The sequence below is a fragment of the Rhinatrema bivittatum genome, chromosome 4 (assembly GCF_901001135.1).
Source record: "Rhinatrema bivittatum chromosome 4, aRhiBiv1.1, whole genome shotgun sequence".
Classification (NCBI taxonomy): Eukaryota; Metazoa; Chordata; class Amphibia; order Gymnophiona; family Rhinatrematidae; genus Rhinatrema; species Rhinatrema bivittatum.
The window spans coordinates 380,468,597-380,480,977 of NC_042618.1; the positions used below are offsets into that span (position 1 = coordinate 380,468,597).

Genomic DNA, 12,381 nt, shown 5'->3' on the forward strand with positions numbered 1-12,381 from the left:
CTCTGAGGCGGTATCAGTGTCTGTATCTTGCCATGTATCCGGTGTATGGGACCGAGGTGGTGTGGAAGGCCTAAATCCTTTTGGCCTCGATGGATGTTCCGTCGGTTTTGATGGAAATAATGGCGATATTGGTGGGTGGGAGCGTGGAATCCCTGATGGACCCGGGATTGGGTCTGGAATCGGTGGTTCTTCAGTCGGTGTTGGTACAGATTTTTCCAGAGGTTTTGTTGGGATGGCATCAATAAGGGTGTCTAGTTTTGCCATTAGTGGTGCCAAAAAAAGATAAATCCGGCACTGGCATCATCAGTGAATGCTTCAGTGATGGCATCGACGGCGAAGGTACCGGTAATGTTATCTGAGGTAGCACCGATGGAACCGGTGGCACTGACGATGGCGAAGCCGATGGCGCTGGCCTCGATGGATGAGTCAGTGCTGGCATCGTATCGAGGGGCGCATCCCGTACTGCCTGGCGGATATATCCGTCCAGTTTCGCATGCATAGCTGGTGAAACCAGAGCAGCTATGGGGGAAGGCAGCGAAGGCGATACCGGTACCTCCACAGAGCCCTGTGGGGGTACGGTTCCCGGCACAGATATCTGTGGGGGATCGCCTCGGCGTGGAAGGCCTCTGAGAAACATCCGGTCCCCAAGGTTTCTTTGGTGCTGATTCAGATTCTCTCGATGAACCACCGGATATCGGGTCGGTGTCAGACTCGTGCGACCTCCGATGACGATGTTTTTGTTTACCTTCGGTGGTCTTCTCGATGGCAGACATCGATTGTATGGAGGACCTAGACTGAGTTGGCGACGGCCTATCTCCCGCTTCGTCTGGTCTTTTTTTCTTGAGGACGACTTTACGAATCGCTCCAGCCGGAGACGACTGCATTGACGTCGACGTTGAGGGCATCAGTTGTAACTGAAAAAGATGCTCCATTTTCTCCATCCGGAGTCTTCTGCCTTTCAGCGTCACCTCGGCACACTTAGTACATGTTAAAACATCGTGCTTTTCGCAGAGGCAAATAACACACTCTAAGTGTGGGTCCGTAATGGACATCGTATGGCAGCAAATAGGGCATTTTTTAAAACCCGAGGCCATGGCAAAGTCGGACAGCCGTCAATGACTTGCAGGCGAAATAGATGGTACGGAATCTGACGGAACAGAGAGAAAAACTTACCGCGTACGGTGAAAACGGGAGACCCCTGTGGTTCTATAGTTTTTCTATAATAACTTTTAATAACTTTTTGATGTGGTGAAAATCACCTCATAGGACTCCAAATAACCGTAAGGCTAATGGCTCCGCGGAAAAAAGAAGACTGAAGGGAGACCCATGTGGCCAGGAATATCATGGCATGCTGGGCATGCTCAGTAGGCACACTGCCCCAGTCAAAAATTTCTAGAAACTTTGACAGAAGTTTTTCCGTATAGGGCTCCATTACTGATGTCACCCATATGTGAGGACTAGCATCCTGCTTGTCCTTGGATAATAGGTGTTGCTTAGTTGTAAACTGTCTAGGGAGGTGAGAAGGGAACGCATGGCTAATTCATCCTATCTACGGAAACACCGTTTACGGTAAGCAAACTTGCTTTTTCCCCCCCATCCATTGCAGGCTGAATTATCCATGCTGTCTGGGAGTCCCAAGCTCCCAGGTGGTGTCCAGGTATTATGTTCTTTAGGTGAGGACACTACCCTTCAACAAAGGTAGACAGTCTTACTTATGTGCAAGGGTTGACAAGACTGCGGAACCCATGGCTGCATCAGAAGAGGTTTGCTGTTCGAGACAGTAGTGTGACGTGAAAATGTGGAGAGACGACCAGGTTGCTGCTTTGCAGATGTCTATTAATGGAACATTTCTTAAATGTTAACAGACACCGCTGTTGCCCTAATTTGGTGTGCTTTTGGTTTTGTGAGCAATGGTCTCTCACACTTATTGTAGCAGAATTGTATGCATTGAGATAACCAACTAGCAATAGTTCTCTTGGAGACGGGTTGGTTTGGCGAATTTGGATTAAAAGGAGAGAAACAGCTGAGATGGTCTGGCCGCAGTATGTGTTCTTTGCTTGTAATAAGCAAGCGCTCTCTTACAGTCTAATGAATGGAGAAGTCTATCCCTGTCATTAACATGAGGCTTAGGTTTGAAGATTGGAAGTGTAATGGCTTGGTTGATGTGAAAGGCAGAATCCACTTTAGGATGGAATGCAGGATGAGGCCGTAAGGTGACTATTATAGTTGAATTCTATATAAGGAGGATAATGAACCTAGGCTTGAAGTTCACTTACTCTTCTTGCTGATGTTATGGCAACCAGGAATATCGTTTTCCAGGTAAGGTATTTGATATGGCAGGAATCAAGAGGTTCAAAGGGGGGCAGCATTAATTGTTCTAGGACAATATTGAGATTCCATGGTATAAGTGGTTTTGTGACTGGTGGTCTAAGACATAGCATTCCACGCATGAATCTGGAAATTAAAGGATGGCTGGAAATGGGAAGTCCATTGTGAGGGCGATGGAAAGCTGCAATGGCGCCGATATATACACGAACCAAAGCAGATGCCAAACCAGCCAAGTAAAGAGTATGGAGATAGTCTAGAAGATGCCTTACTGTTGTAGAGTAAGGGTCCAAGTCTTTCGATTTGCAACATTCCGCATAACGACGCCACTTCCCAGCATAGTTACGTCTGGTGGAAGGTTTTCTGATGCAATGAGAATATCTTCCAGTTGAGATGGGAGTCCTAGATGGGTTAACATGTGCCGTTCAACTTCCATGCCATCAGGTGAAGGGATTGATGCACTGGATGAAGGAGGGATCCCCCCCTCCTGAGTTAACAGTTTGTTGCGTTCGTGCCTGTTCTCGCCCTCGCTCCACCCTCTCTACCTTTGTGGCGACTCCCTTCGGGAGTCAGATGCTGCCGTGGCTTCTCCTTGCCGCTTCTCCCCGGAATCCCGGGGCTGGCCTGACGCTGCGGATCCGCCATGTTCCTGATGACGTACGGGCGCGCGCTCCATAGTTTTGTACCAGCAAGGGCACGAACCTCGGGGGCATCCCCCCGTAGTGACATCATCCGCTTCCAACTTAAAAGTTCTTTGCTTGCAACTACGAATCGAGTTAGCTGGGGGGGATAACTCTCTCTGCTGCTCTGCCTCCACAAACTTACCTAGGGGTACCCGCTCCTCGGGGGCCCCGCTCTCTCTTCTTGATTTCAGATTGCTAAGACGGGATCCAGTACTCTCTCCTCAAGGGCCTACGCCCTGAATGCTCAGAAGACTCCTCACTGCCTGGAAGTGATCGCAGACGTGAACACTGCGAGTTCTATTACAGATAGGAACCGGTACTCGCTCCACGAGGGCCCATGTTCCTAAAACCCTTCACAGACTCTCTTCTATCTCAGAAGCCATCGCATACACAGATATTGTGAGTTCTTATTCCAGACTGCATATAGGAAACAGTACTCTCCTACGGCTCCTGTTCCTGAATATACTGAAGACTCTGTTGCATAGAAGCCATTACAGATATCTACAATTGTGAGTGTATCTTCTACTACTGGTTGTGTATCCAGCATACCCTGTCTACTCACTACCTATAGTCTCTCTCTACAGCTCAGCAACCCAGAGATCGCAATTCCAGTACCTGAGGGACTTCAGCCCTGCCGGACACATCAGCTCACTACTGCCACCTCTGGTGGTTCTACTTCCTGTCTAATAAAGAACCGTGTTTGTCTCCATACTCCAGCCTAGCCAGTGGTCCCTCTCAGGATATCCTCCTGGGGGTGCTGTCATCTGCCATCAGCCCAAGGATTCACCAATTTACATTAAAATGTTCATTCCTTACACTACTAGAGCGGTATCATAACAGACTGCCACTCTATGGGGAGCCAACCCACAACAGATCACTAACTCAGTCTACGGAGTACAACAGTCTACTTGGCTACTCTCCTCGGTGGAGCAGATTCCATAACAGATTGCTGCTACTCCTCTCTGGAGGAACAGATCTACATCAGGTTGCTAACTCCTCTCCTCTGGGGAAGCAGATCCATAACAGATTGCTACTCCTCCCCTCTGGGGGAGATCAATAACAGTTGCGGATGGTTCTCTAGCAGAATTGGTGGGCGAATGGATAGTCACTTGAGATATGCATACCATGTCTGTCTTGGTCATGACAGGGCTATGAGAATCATATCCGCCGTGTCTCTGATGCATTTTTATATCGTTCTGGAAATTAGTGGAATGGGAGGGTAAGCGTATAGTAACCCTTCCGTCCACAGAATGAGGAAAGCATCCGGAGCGTGACGTTTGCTCGGGTAGATGGAGCAAAATGTCCATGTTTGACGGCTGCTTTCGGTGGCAAAGAAGTCTATGCTTGGGAAACACCACGTTTGGAAAATTGTGGACACAACGTCCCGATTCAAGGTCCATTCGTGAGGATGGAAAATCCTGCTGAGGCAGTCTGCAGTTACGTTGTCTAACCCGAGAAGGTAAGTGGTTTGTAGCAAGACTTTGTTTGATATTGCCCAGGTTAGTATTTGAAGTGCCTCCCAACAGAGTATCCAGGAACCTGATCCTCCTTCCTTGTTTATGTAGAACATGGCTACCTGGTTTTCTGTGTATACCAAGAGACGTTTTCCCCGAACTGGGGAAGAGAAGATCTGAAGTGCTCTCCAAATGGCTCGAAGCTCTAGGAGGTTGATTTGATAGTTGCCTGAGGAGACCAGCGACCTTGCGTTTTTAAGGTGCCAAAATGGGCTCCCCAGCCCTTCCTGGAAGCATCCGTCATGAGCGTTATTTGATGAGGAGGTAACTGAAAAGTTGCTCCCGAATTCAGGTGGTTGATGTCTATCCACCATTGAATGTTGGTGAGCATTTATGTGGTATGTCGCACTCTGGTCGAGAGTAGTTGCCAAAACTGAGACCACTGATTGAGTCCTCATTGTAAGCGGCACATGTGGAGTCTCGTGTAGGGGACAACATGGATGGCTGCCGCCATATGACCCAGCAGCTAAAGAATTTTGCATGCCGATGCATGCGATTGATTGAATAGATGCTGAGCAAATTAGGATAGAGATTGAATCCTGTCTTGTGGAAGGTAGACTCTCTGCTGCGTTGTATTGATGAGCATCCCAATGAATTGCAGAGTCTTGGTCTGTTGTAGGTTCGACTTTCATAATTGATTATAAACCCCAATGTTTGAAGACAATTGATTGTTTGGAAGGTTTACGTGAAGCTATCAGAATTTGGGATATATTGGATGGAAGACTGAGTGGTTGTAAGATTAAGCTTTCAACATCCAAGCGGTCAGGGATAGGGATTGGAGGTTGGGATGTCGTAACCGACCCTGATCCTGAGTTATGGGAGTGGGAGCTACTCCCAGGCGAATTGGATCCCTGACTGAGAGGTCCAGCAGTGTGGGAAAACCATACGTGTCGAGGCCAATATGGGGCTATGAGAATCATGGTCTCCTTGCCCTGTTGTAGCTTCACTAGAGTTTGACAACTTTTGATATTTTTTCAAAAGTCTTTGAAAAAGAGCCAATTCTTGAGTGTCACTATCCTCTTGCTCAGGTATTGTCGAGGGAAGAATAGGTGTCCTCGAAGTAGTTGTCGATGGTAGTGCTCTTGGTGTCGATTCCATCGAAGGTAACGGTATAGATGAAATAGCCGGAATTTGAGCGAATATCGACGTCGATGACGTAATGATCTTTGGTGTTGACGTCGAGTCTCTATGTACCGGAGTCAAGAATGACCCCGGCATCGGTGTGCCCACCGGCATTGGCAAATTTGCCGGCATCGATGTGGAAATCATCGGCATCGACAATGAAGTCGGCATTGTAAGTTGTTCCTTCAAAGCCTGTGAGATCGCTTGTCGGATTAAATCGGACAATTCCGGCCTCACAACCGTTGGAAGCAGAGCAGTTGAGGGCGGTGGCGTAGGCTGAAGTACCAGTTCTTGTGACGTACCTTGCTTTAGATCTGGTGCCGGCAATGGAGTCGAGGTAGGCCGAGGCGTGGAAGACTCCGACGTTTCCTGAAATCTAGGCCGCTTCGCTGTCGAGGGCTCCTGGGAAGCGGGGGTCGGACAACGAAGGGCTTCTATGTCTGTGTCGATGTTTTGACTTTGATTTTTCAGACGACTTCGTCGACGTCGAAGATGAGGAAGGTGAAGAATGATCCCCCGACGGTCCCGGGCGAGGTTTTTTAAGAATTGCTCGCTTAGTCGCTCCAGCCGGAGACGACCGACGACCACGACGGGGAAGGTATAAGTTGCAGGCTGAATAAATGTTCCATTTTTTCGAGCCTGGTTTTCCTCAATTTCGGCGTCATTTCCGCACATTGCGGACAATTCTGTACATCATGTTTGCCACCCAGACACATCACACATTCAGTGTGTGGGTCTGTTAGTGACATTTTCTGGAACAAACAGGACATTTTTTAAATCCTGTTGACATCTTTATTCGAATGACGGCCGTCGATTCGACTGAGGTAATTTTTCTACTCTCCGAAAAAGAAAATCTAAGACTGGGTTACTTACCGGCCGGTAAGGAGAGACCCCGAGAGATTTTTTGTGAGAGAGAATATCACTTTTAGACTAAATAGTCAAGAAAAGGTTGAGAATACTCAACGGCTCCGGATCCGCGATGCTAGCTGCAGCGCGGAAAAAACAAAGACTGAAGAGAGACACCTGTGGCAGAGAATATCATAGCATGCTGGGCATGCTCAGTGGTCTCACTGGGCCAGTCAAAAGTTTCTAGAAACTTTGACAAAGTTTTCCCGCCTGGGCTCCGTTCACTGACGTCACCCATATGTGAGGACTAGCATCCTGCTTGTCCTGGGATAAGATGTTATTTCTGTCAAAGGTGTCAAAGTACTGACTGAAAGGGTGTCCCAACTTTTGCATATGCCATATTCATTCTATTAAAACAGTATTTTGGTTAAACATTTCAGAAAGATGTTGTGTAACTTTATATCATGTGAAGGTTGTCACCTTCTGTTCACTTAGAGATTCATTAAAACATACAATTTGAACAGCGGTGCCTAAACCTTTGCATACAAATGAATATCAGACACGTGGTAAGACACAAAAAGGGAGCTGAAACTTGTGAGTAGTAGTACCAATTATTGGGGCTTCTATGAATTGAAATTAATACCATCTCTGTCAGCTGTGAGACACCAGCAGTTGCAGACTTCCAAAACACATCCAGGTCTCTCATTAAAGGCACTTCATGAAGGTATTCTGTTTTATAAATCATACCAGTTTATGAACTCTGGACAAAATCATTCTCTCAAGTATTTAAAATGTTTTACAGTGGCTCCTAAATGCGATCACAGAACTCATAGATAGGCATCAAGCAGGCCTGCTCAGACTTCCCCAGGATCGCCGTCAGGTTAGAAATTGTGCCCTGGGAGGGATAGGATCCATTTTAAATCTTGCTGCTGGCCAAGGGATGGCGTCCTGATGTCACAGCCATCCAATTGCCCTCTGGAGACACAGTTGTATAGATATGTCTGTGCTGGAGCTTATGACAGAAAGATGTGCTTCAAATTACCCTGCCTCCAGACTTCCACCCAATCACATTTAGCATGAGGCCTGTGAGTAAGTGAAAATTCACAAGCTCTGGCCTATCCTCCTGGCATGGGCTTCTTGTAAAAAACTGTAAAGCTGTCGAATGCTGGGGCTTGTCAGCATGCACTGACTGCAGCTGCTGCTGCCGCCACTGACACTGCTATTTTCCTGCTTTGGGTAGGTGGGGGAAGGGAGAGGGGAAGGCTGCTATTGTTTGCCTTTTGAAAATTATAAAATTTTCAAATGCTAAAAAGGGGACCATCTTTTATAAATTTGGGAAGAACTGTTTCTAATGTACTAAAAAGTTACAGAATTTTAAACAAAAGTTAGTTTATGTGAGCTATACTTGGAAATTAAAAAAAAAAACAAAACACTCACTCACATCCACTTGAATCTATTAAAATTAGTTTAGCTTATTCTTACCTGAGCCCTCTCAACCATCAAAAATGCATACGATTCAGCAAGCTCCTTATCAGTACGACCATCACATTTTAATTCTCTGCGTTTTTCAGTGAACTGTATGAAAAACAAAAAGTAGTGTTTTTATAATTCCATCATCTTCAAATGGTATATAAACATTTTTTTGTTTATGAAAGACCACCCTTGTATATACTCTTAAGGAAGAGCCAAGTCCTACGAAATGCTGCTTCATAATGGTAGACAGATGAAAAAAAATACTATTTGTTGAATGCAATGAATCTAGCTACAGTTCTGAAGAATCTGCTGGTGTCTAGACTTTTGTCGCAGATTTACCTTATGCTGCAGTGAAGACTCTAGTTAAAGTCTCTTATCCAGTGGGGTTGGTAGATGTTGGCTGCCCAGTGGAAGCAATGATTTGATATCTGGGAGAGAATGCAGACCTGTAAAGCAGAGTTGCTTACCTGTAACAAGTGTTCTCAGAGAACAGCACGTAGTCAATTTTCACACACAGGCATCTTCATCCGATGGAGTTCAACATGTGTAAGGGAAACTGCAGAATCAGCTGCAGCACTGACATTCGGCCTGGAGTAGAGATGACCTGACTATCTATCCTTGAGTATTGTTTAGACTGGAACTGCTGGCAGGGATAGTGAGTAATCCTATCCTGCACGCACACTTGTTGACATTGGACTATAAAGGACGAACGGCTATGGCTGCAAAACGGGGAGAGCGAGAAACATACTTTCACTTTGCTGGTATGCAAAGTGCTGCGTGTCCTTTGTAGACGTACAAAGTGACAGGGTCCCTTTTGCCTGTGGTGGGCTCTCTCTCTGAGGCAGGCTGATGAAAAGGGTGTTGTGAGTATTGGCCGAAATATTGTGCACGGATACAGATGAATATGCTTAGAATTGTTCTTGATGCTTAGAACTGTATATGCTTAGAACTGTATATCTTTAATACTTAGAATTATTAAGATTGTATATCAATAAACATTATTTTACTTCCAGTGTATTGCTTCCCTGGTTTTGTTAAGGGCTACGCCCTAAAGTTAACTGTATTTATCTGTTCTTTGTAAGGGCTTCGCCCATAAAGTTCATGTTTTACTGTGAACCGATGCGATGTGCGAACGGACATCGGTATATAAGAGACATTAAATAAATAAATAAATAAATACATACTTTTACCTTATTCTCGCCTACCTGATTCCTTACAACATGCTTTACTAAGCATGTCCATGGCATGCACTATACCATACATTCATGCAGGGTCTCTTCAGTCGTAGAATTTAACAAAATACATGTACCTAACTTCATGAGGAGGCAGGCAGGTATCAAGGACTGACATCCTGCTGTCCTCTGAGAACACATATTGCAGATAAGCAATGAAATAAAAAGTGAAATAAAAAATGAAAATGTCATAATGCCTCTGTATCGCTCCATGGTGAGACCGCACCTTGAATACTGTGTACAATTCTGGTCGCCACATCTCAAAAGATATAATTGCGATGGAGAAGGTACAGAGAAGGGCTACCAAAATGATAAGGGGAATGGAACAACTCCTCTATGAGGAAAGACTAAAGAGGTTAGGACTTTTCAGCTTGGAGAAGAGACGACTGAGGAGGGGATATGAGAGGTGTTTAAAATCATGAGAGGTCTAGAACGGGTAGATGCAAATCAGTTATTTACTCTTTCGGATAGTAGAAAGACTAGGGGGCACTCCATGAAGTTAGCATGGGGCACATTTAAAACTAATCTGAAAAAGTTCTTTTTTACTCAACGCACAATTAAACTCTGGAATTTGTTGCCAGAGGATGTGGTTAGTGCAGTTAGTATAGCTGTGTTTAAAAAAGGATTGGATAAGTCCATTACCTGCTATTAAGTTCACTTAGAGAATAGCCACTGCCATTAGCAATGGTAACATGGAATAGACTTAGTTTATGGGTACTTGCCAGGTTCTTATGGCCTGGATTGGCCACTGTTGGAAACAGGATGCTGGGCTTGATGGACCCTTGGTCTGACCCAGTATGGCATTTTCTTATGTTCTTATGAAAAAAAGGGGCAAACAGTGCCAACAGTCATAAGAACAAGGCAACAGCCCCCCCCCCCCCCCCTTTTTTTTTTTTTACCTTGAAATGGAAGGGTAACTTGAAACAAAAAACAGGCCCTAGCTGGGAATACAGTTATGTTCTACACCTCAAACGAGTTCTTGCTGTCATGTAGGCCATCCCTATCCAAACCGTGGTGCGATGTAAATGTGTGGCGAGAACTCCATGGGGACCGACCACAGGTGAGCCACTAATGCTGCTATGGCTCAGACAGAATAAGCCTTGACATGACCCACCACATTCAAGCCCATCAGGACATAGGAGATGAAATCTGTTAGCCAATTCTGACCTTAGGCAGGAACTTAGAGTGATGTGCAAGACCAGCCTATCTTGATAAAGCTTAGATTAAGGTGGATAAGTTACTAGTGCCTAAAGCTCACTGACTCTGCACAATGAATTGACAACCACCAAAAATATGAATTTCTGTGTCAGTGGCTCAAACGGAGCTTTCATCAGCTGGGACAGCACCACGTTGAGGTCCTATGACACTGCTGGAGGCCTGATGGGAAGCTTCAGTGAAGCAGACCTACGTGAAACTTAACTAAGGGCTGTACACAGATGGGCCAACCAACCTTCTACATGGTGATGGTATGTGCCAACTGCACTGAGATGTACTCTAACCGAATTGGTCCTAAGAGCAGCGTCTTACAACATAGAAGATAGTCAAGCAGTTTTAGTATGGAGCAAAAGAAAGGATCTAGGGCCTTCTGCTCATGCCACACAGCAAATCTCCTCCACTTCAGTCCATAAGACTTCCTAGCAGATGACTTCCTTAAATCCAAGAAAATATGAGACATCCTCAGACATTAAGCAATTTCAGAACTAACCTCTGAATATCTAACTGATGAGCAACTACAATCTGCCTTGAGCCTGAGTTATGAGAGCTGGGAAAATCCCCAGGCTGATTGGATCCCAGATGTCGTCCATTCTGAAGGAGTTGGAACCAGATCTGTCTTCCTTGAGCTTCAACAAGACCTTTATAATCAGCAGGATACACATACATAAGGTCCCTGTCCCAATGTAAGGTGTCAGAGGCTAGTAGAAGAGTGGAACCTTCTGTTCCAAAGAGACACTAACAGATCCACCACTGGGGTTCCCTAGTGGCAGAAAATCTTATCTGCTACTACTTGATCCAGGAAATCATTCATGAGATTGTAAGGATCAACTCAATCTGTCTACCAACATGTTCTCCAGACTGGCCAGGCAAGTAGCCTTGAGAAGCATCCACAAGAGATGGCTCAGCCCTACAGTTGGAGAGCCTCCTGATACAGAAGGTACAAGCCCATACCTCTCTGCTTGTTGATGCAAGACATCGCCACTTGATTGTCCAAGACTGATTAGACAGACGATCTCAGAAAGCCCATATAGCACACCGTATTGCCCGGAGCTCCAAAATGTGTGTGTGACATAACTGTTTCTGGATGGACCAAGAGCTCTGGGTGCAGAGGCCTTCTACATGAGCTCCCCAGCCCAGGTTGGATGCATCTGTAGTCAAATATTAGCTGGAACGGGAACACACAGAAGGGAATTCTCTGGAACAGATTGTCCTAGTGGTAGGTACAACAGAGTCAGGATGCAGTCCAGCAGATCACAAGTGGCCTGCAGCAATTGGAATCTTAAGGTCCATTGGGCTCTCCTCATGAAAAAAAAAAAAAAAAAAAGCCGTACCATGAATGTAACATGCACTGTTGCAGCCATCAACAGGTGCTAAGCCAGGGGTGGGCACTTCCGGTCCTCGAGGGCCACAAACCAGTCTGGTTTTCAGGATATCCCTAATGAATATGCATGACAGATTTGCATACAACTGAGGCAGAGTGCATGCAAATCTCTCTCATGCATATTCATTAGGGATATCCTGAAAACCAGACTGGTTTGTGGCCCTCGAGGACCGGAAGTGCCCACCCCTGTGCTAAGCTGATGTCTGTTGAGTCTGTTGGACCTCCTTCGTAATAGCCATCAAGATGGTGGCTCTCTGCTGCATGAGAAAGGCTTTCACCCGATTTTTGTCTAGCAGAACTAAACTGGAGAGACAGGTAAAAAAATGAGACCGTATTTGATAATGGCCCCTACCTCCTCCAGCACCCGGTCATGTGCATGGACTCCACTGCTCCTGCCCAAGATGCACTCTTGAGCAGTCAATCATCCATATAGGGAAATATGGGCACCCCCAGCTTGCATAAGTACGTTGCTACCACTGCCAGGCATTTTGTGAAAACATGTGGGTACATGCAAGCCCAAATGGCAAAATGCGATACTGGAGGTGGCGGTTTCCCAAATCAGACATTTCCTGTGACTTTAAAATATCTTG

The 12,381-nt window shown here is 45.8% G+C and overlaps 1 protein-coding gene across 2 annotated transcripts in view; it reads right to left on the minus strand.

Moving 5' to 3' along the window:
• The window catches only part of TASOR (transcription activation suppressor), a 387,184-nt gene that overhangs the window by 354,025 nt on the left and 20,778 nt on the right, over nt 1–12,381 (minus strand). For both annotated transcript variants that reach the window (XM_029600919.1, XM_029600917.1), the window contains exon 3: nt 7,973–8,065. In XM_029600919.1, the coding sequence (XP_029456779.1) occupies nt 7,973–8,065 (93 nt within the window). The remainder of the gene's footprint in view (nt 1–7,972; nt 8,066–12,381) is intronic.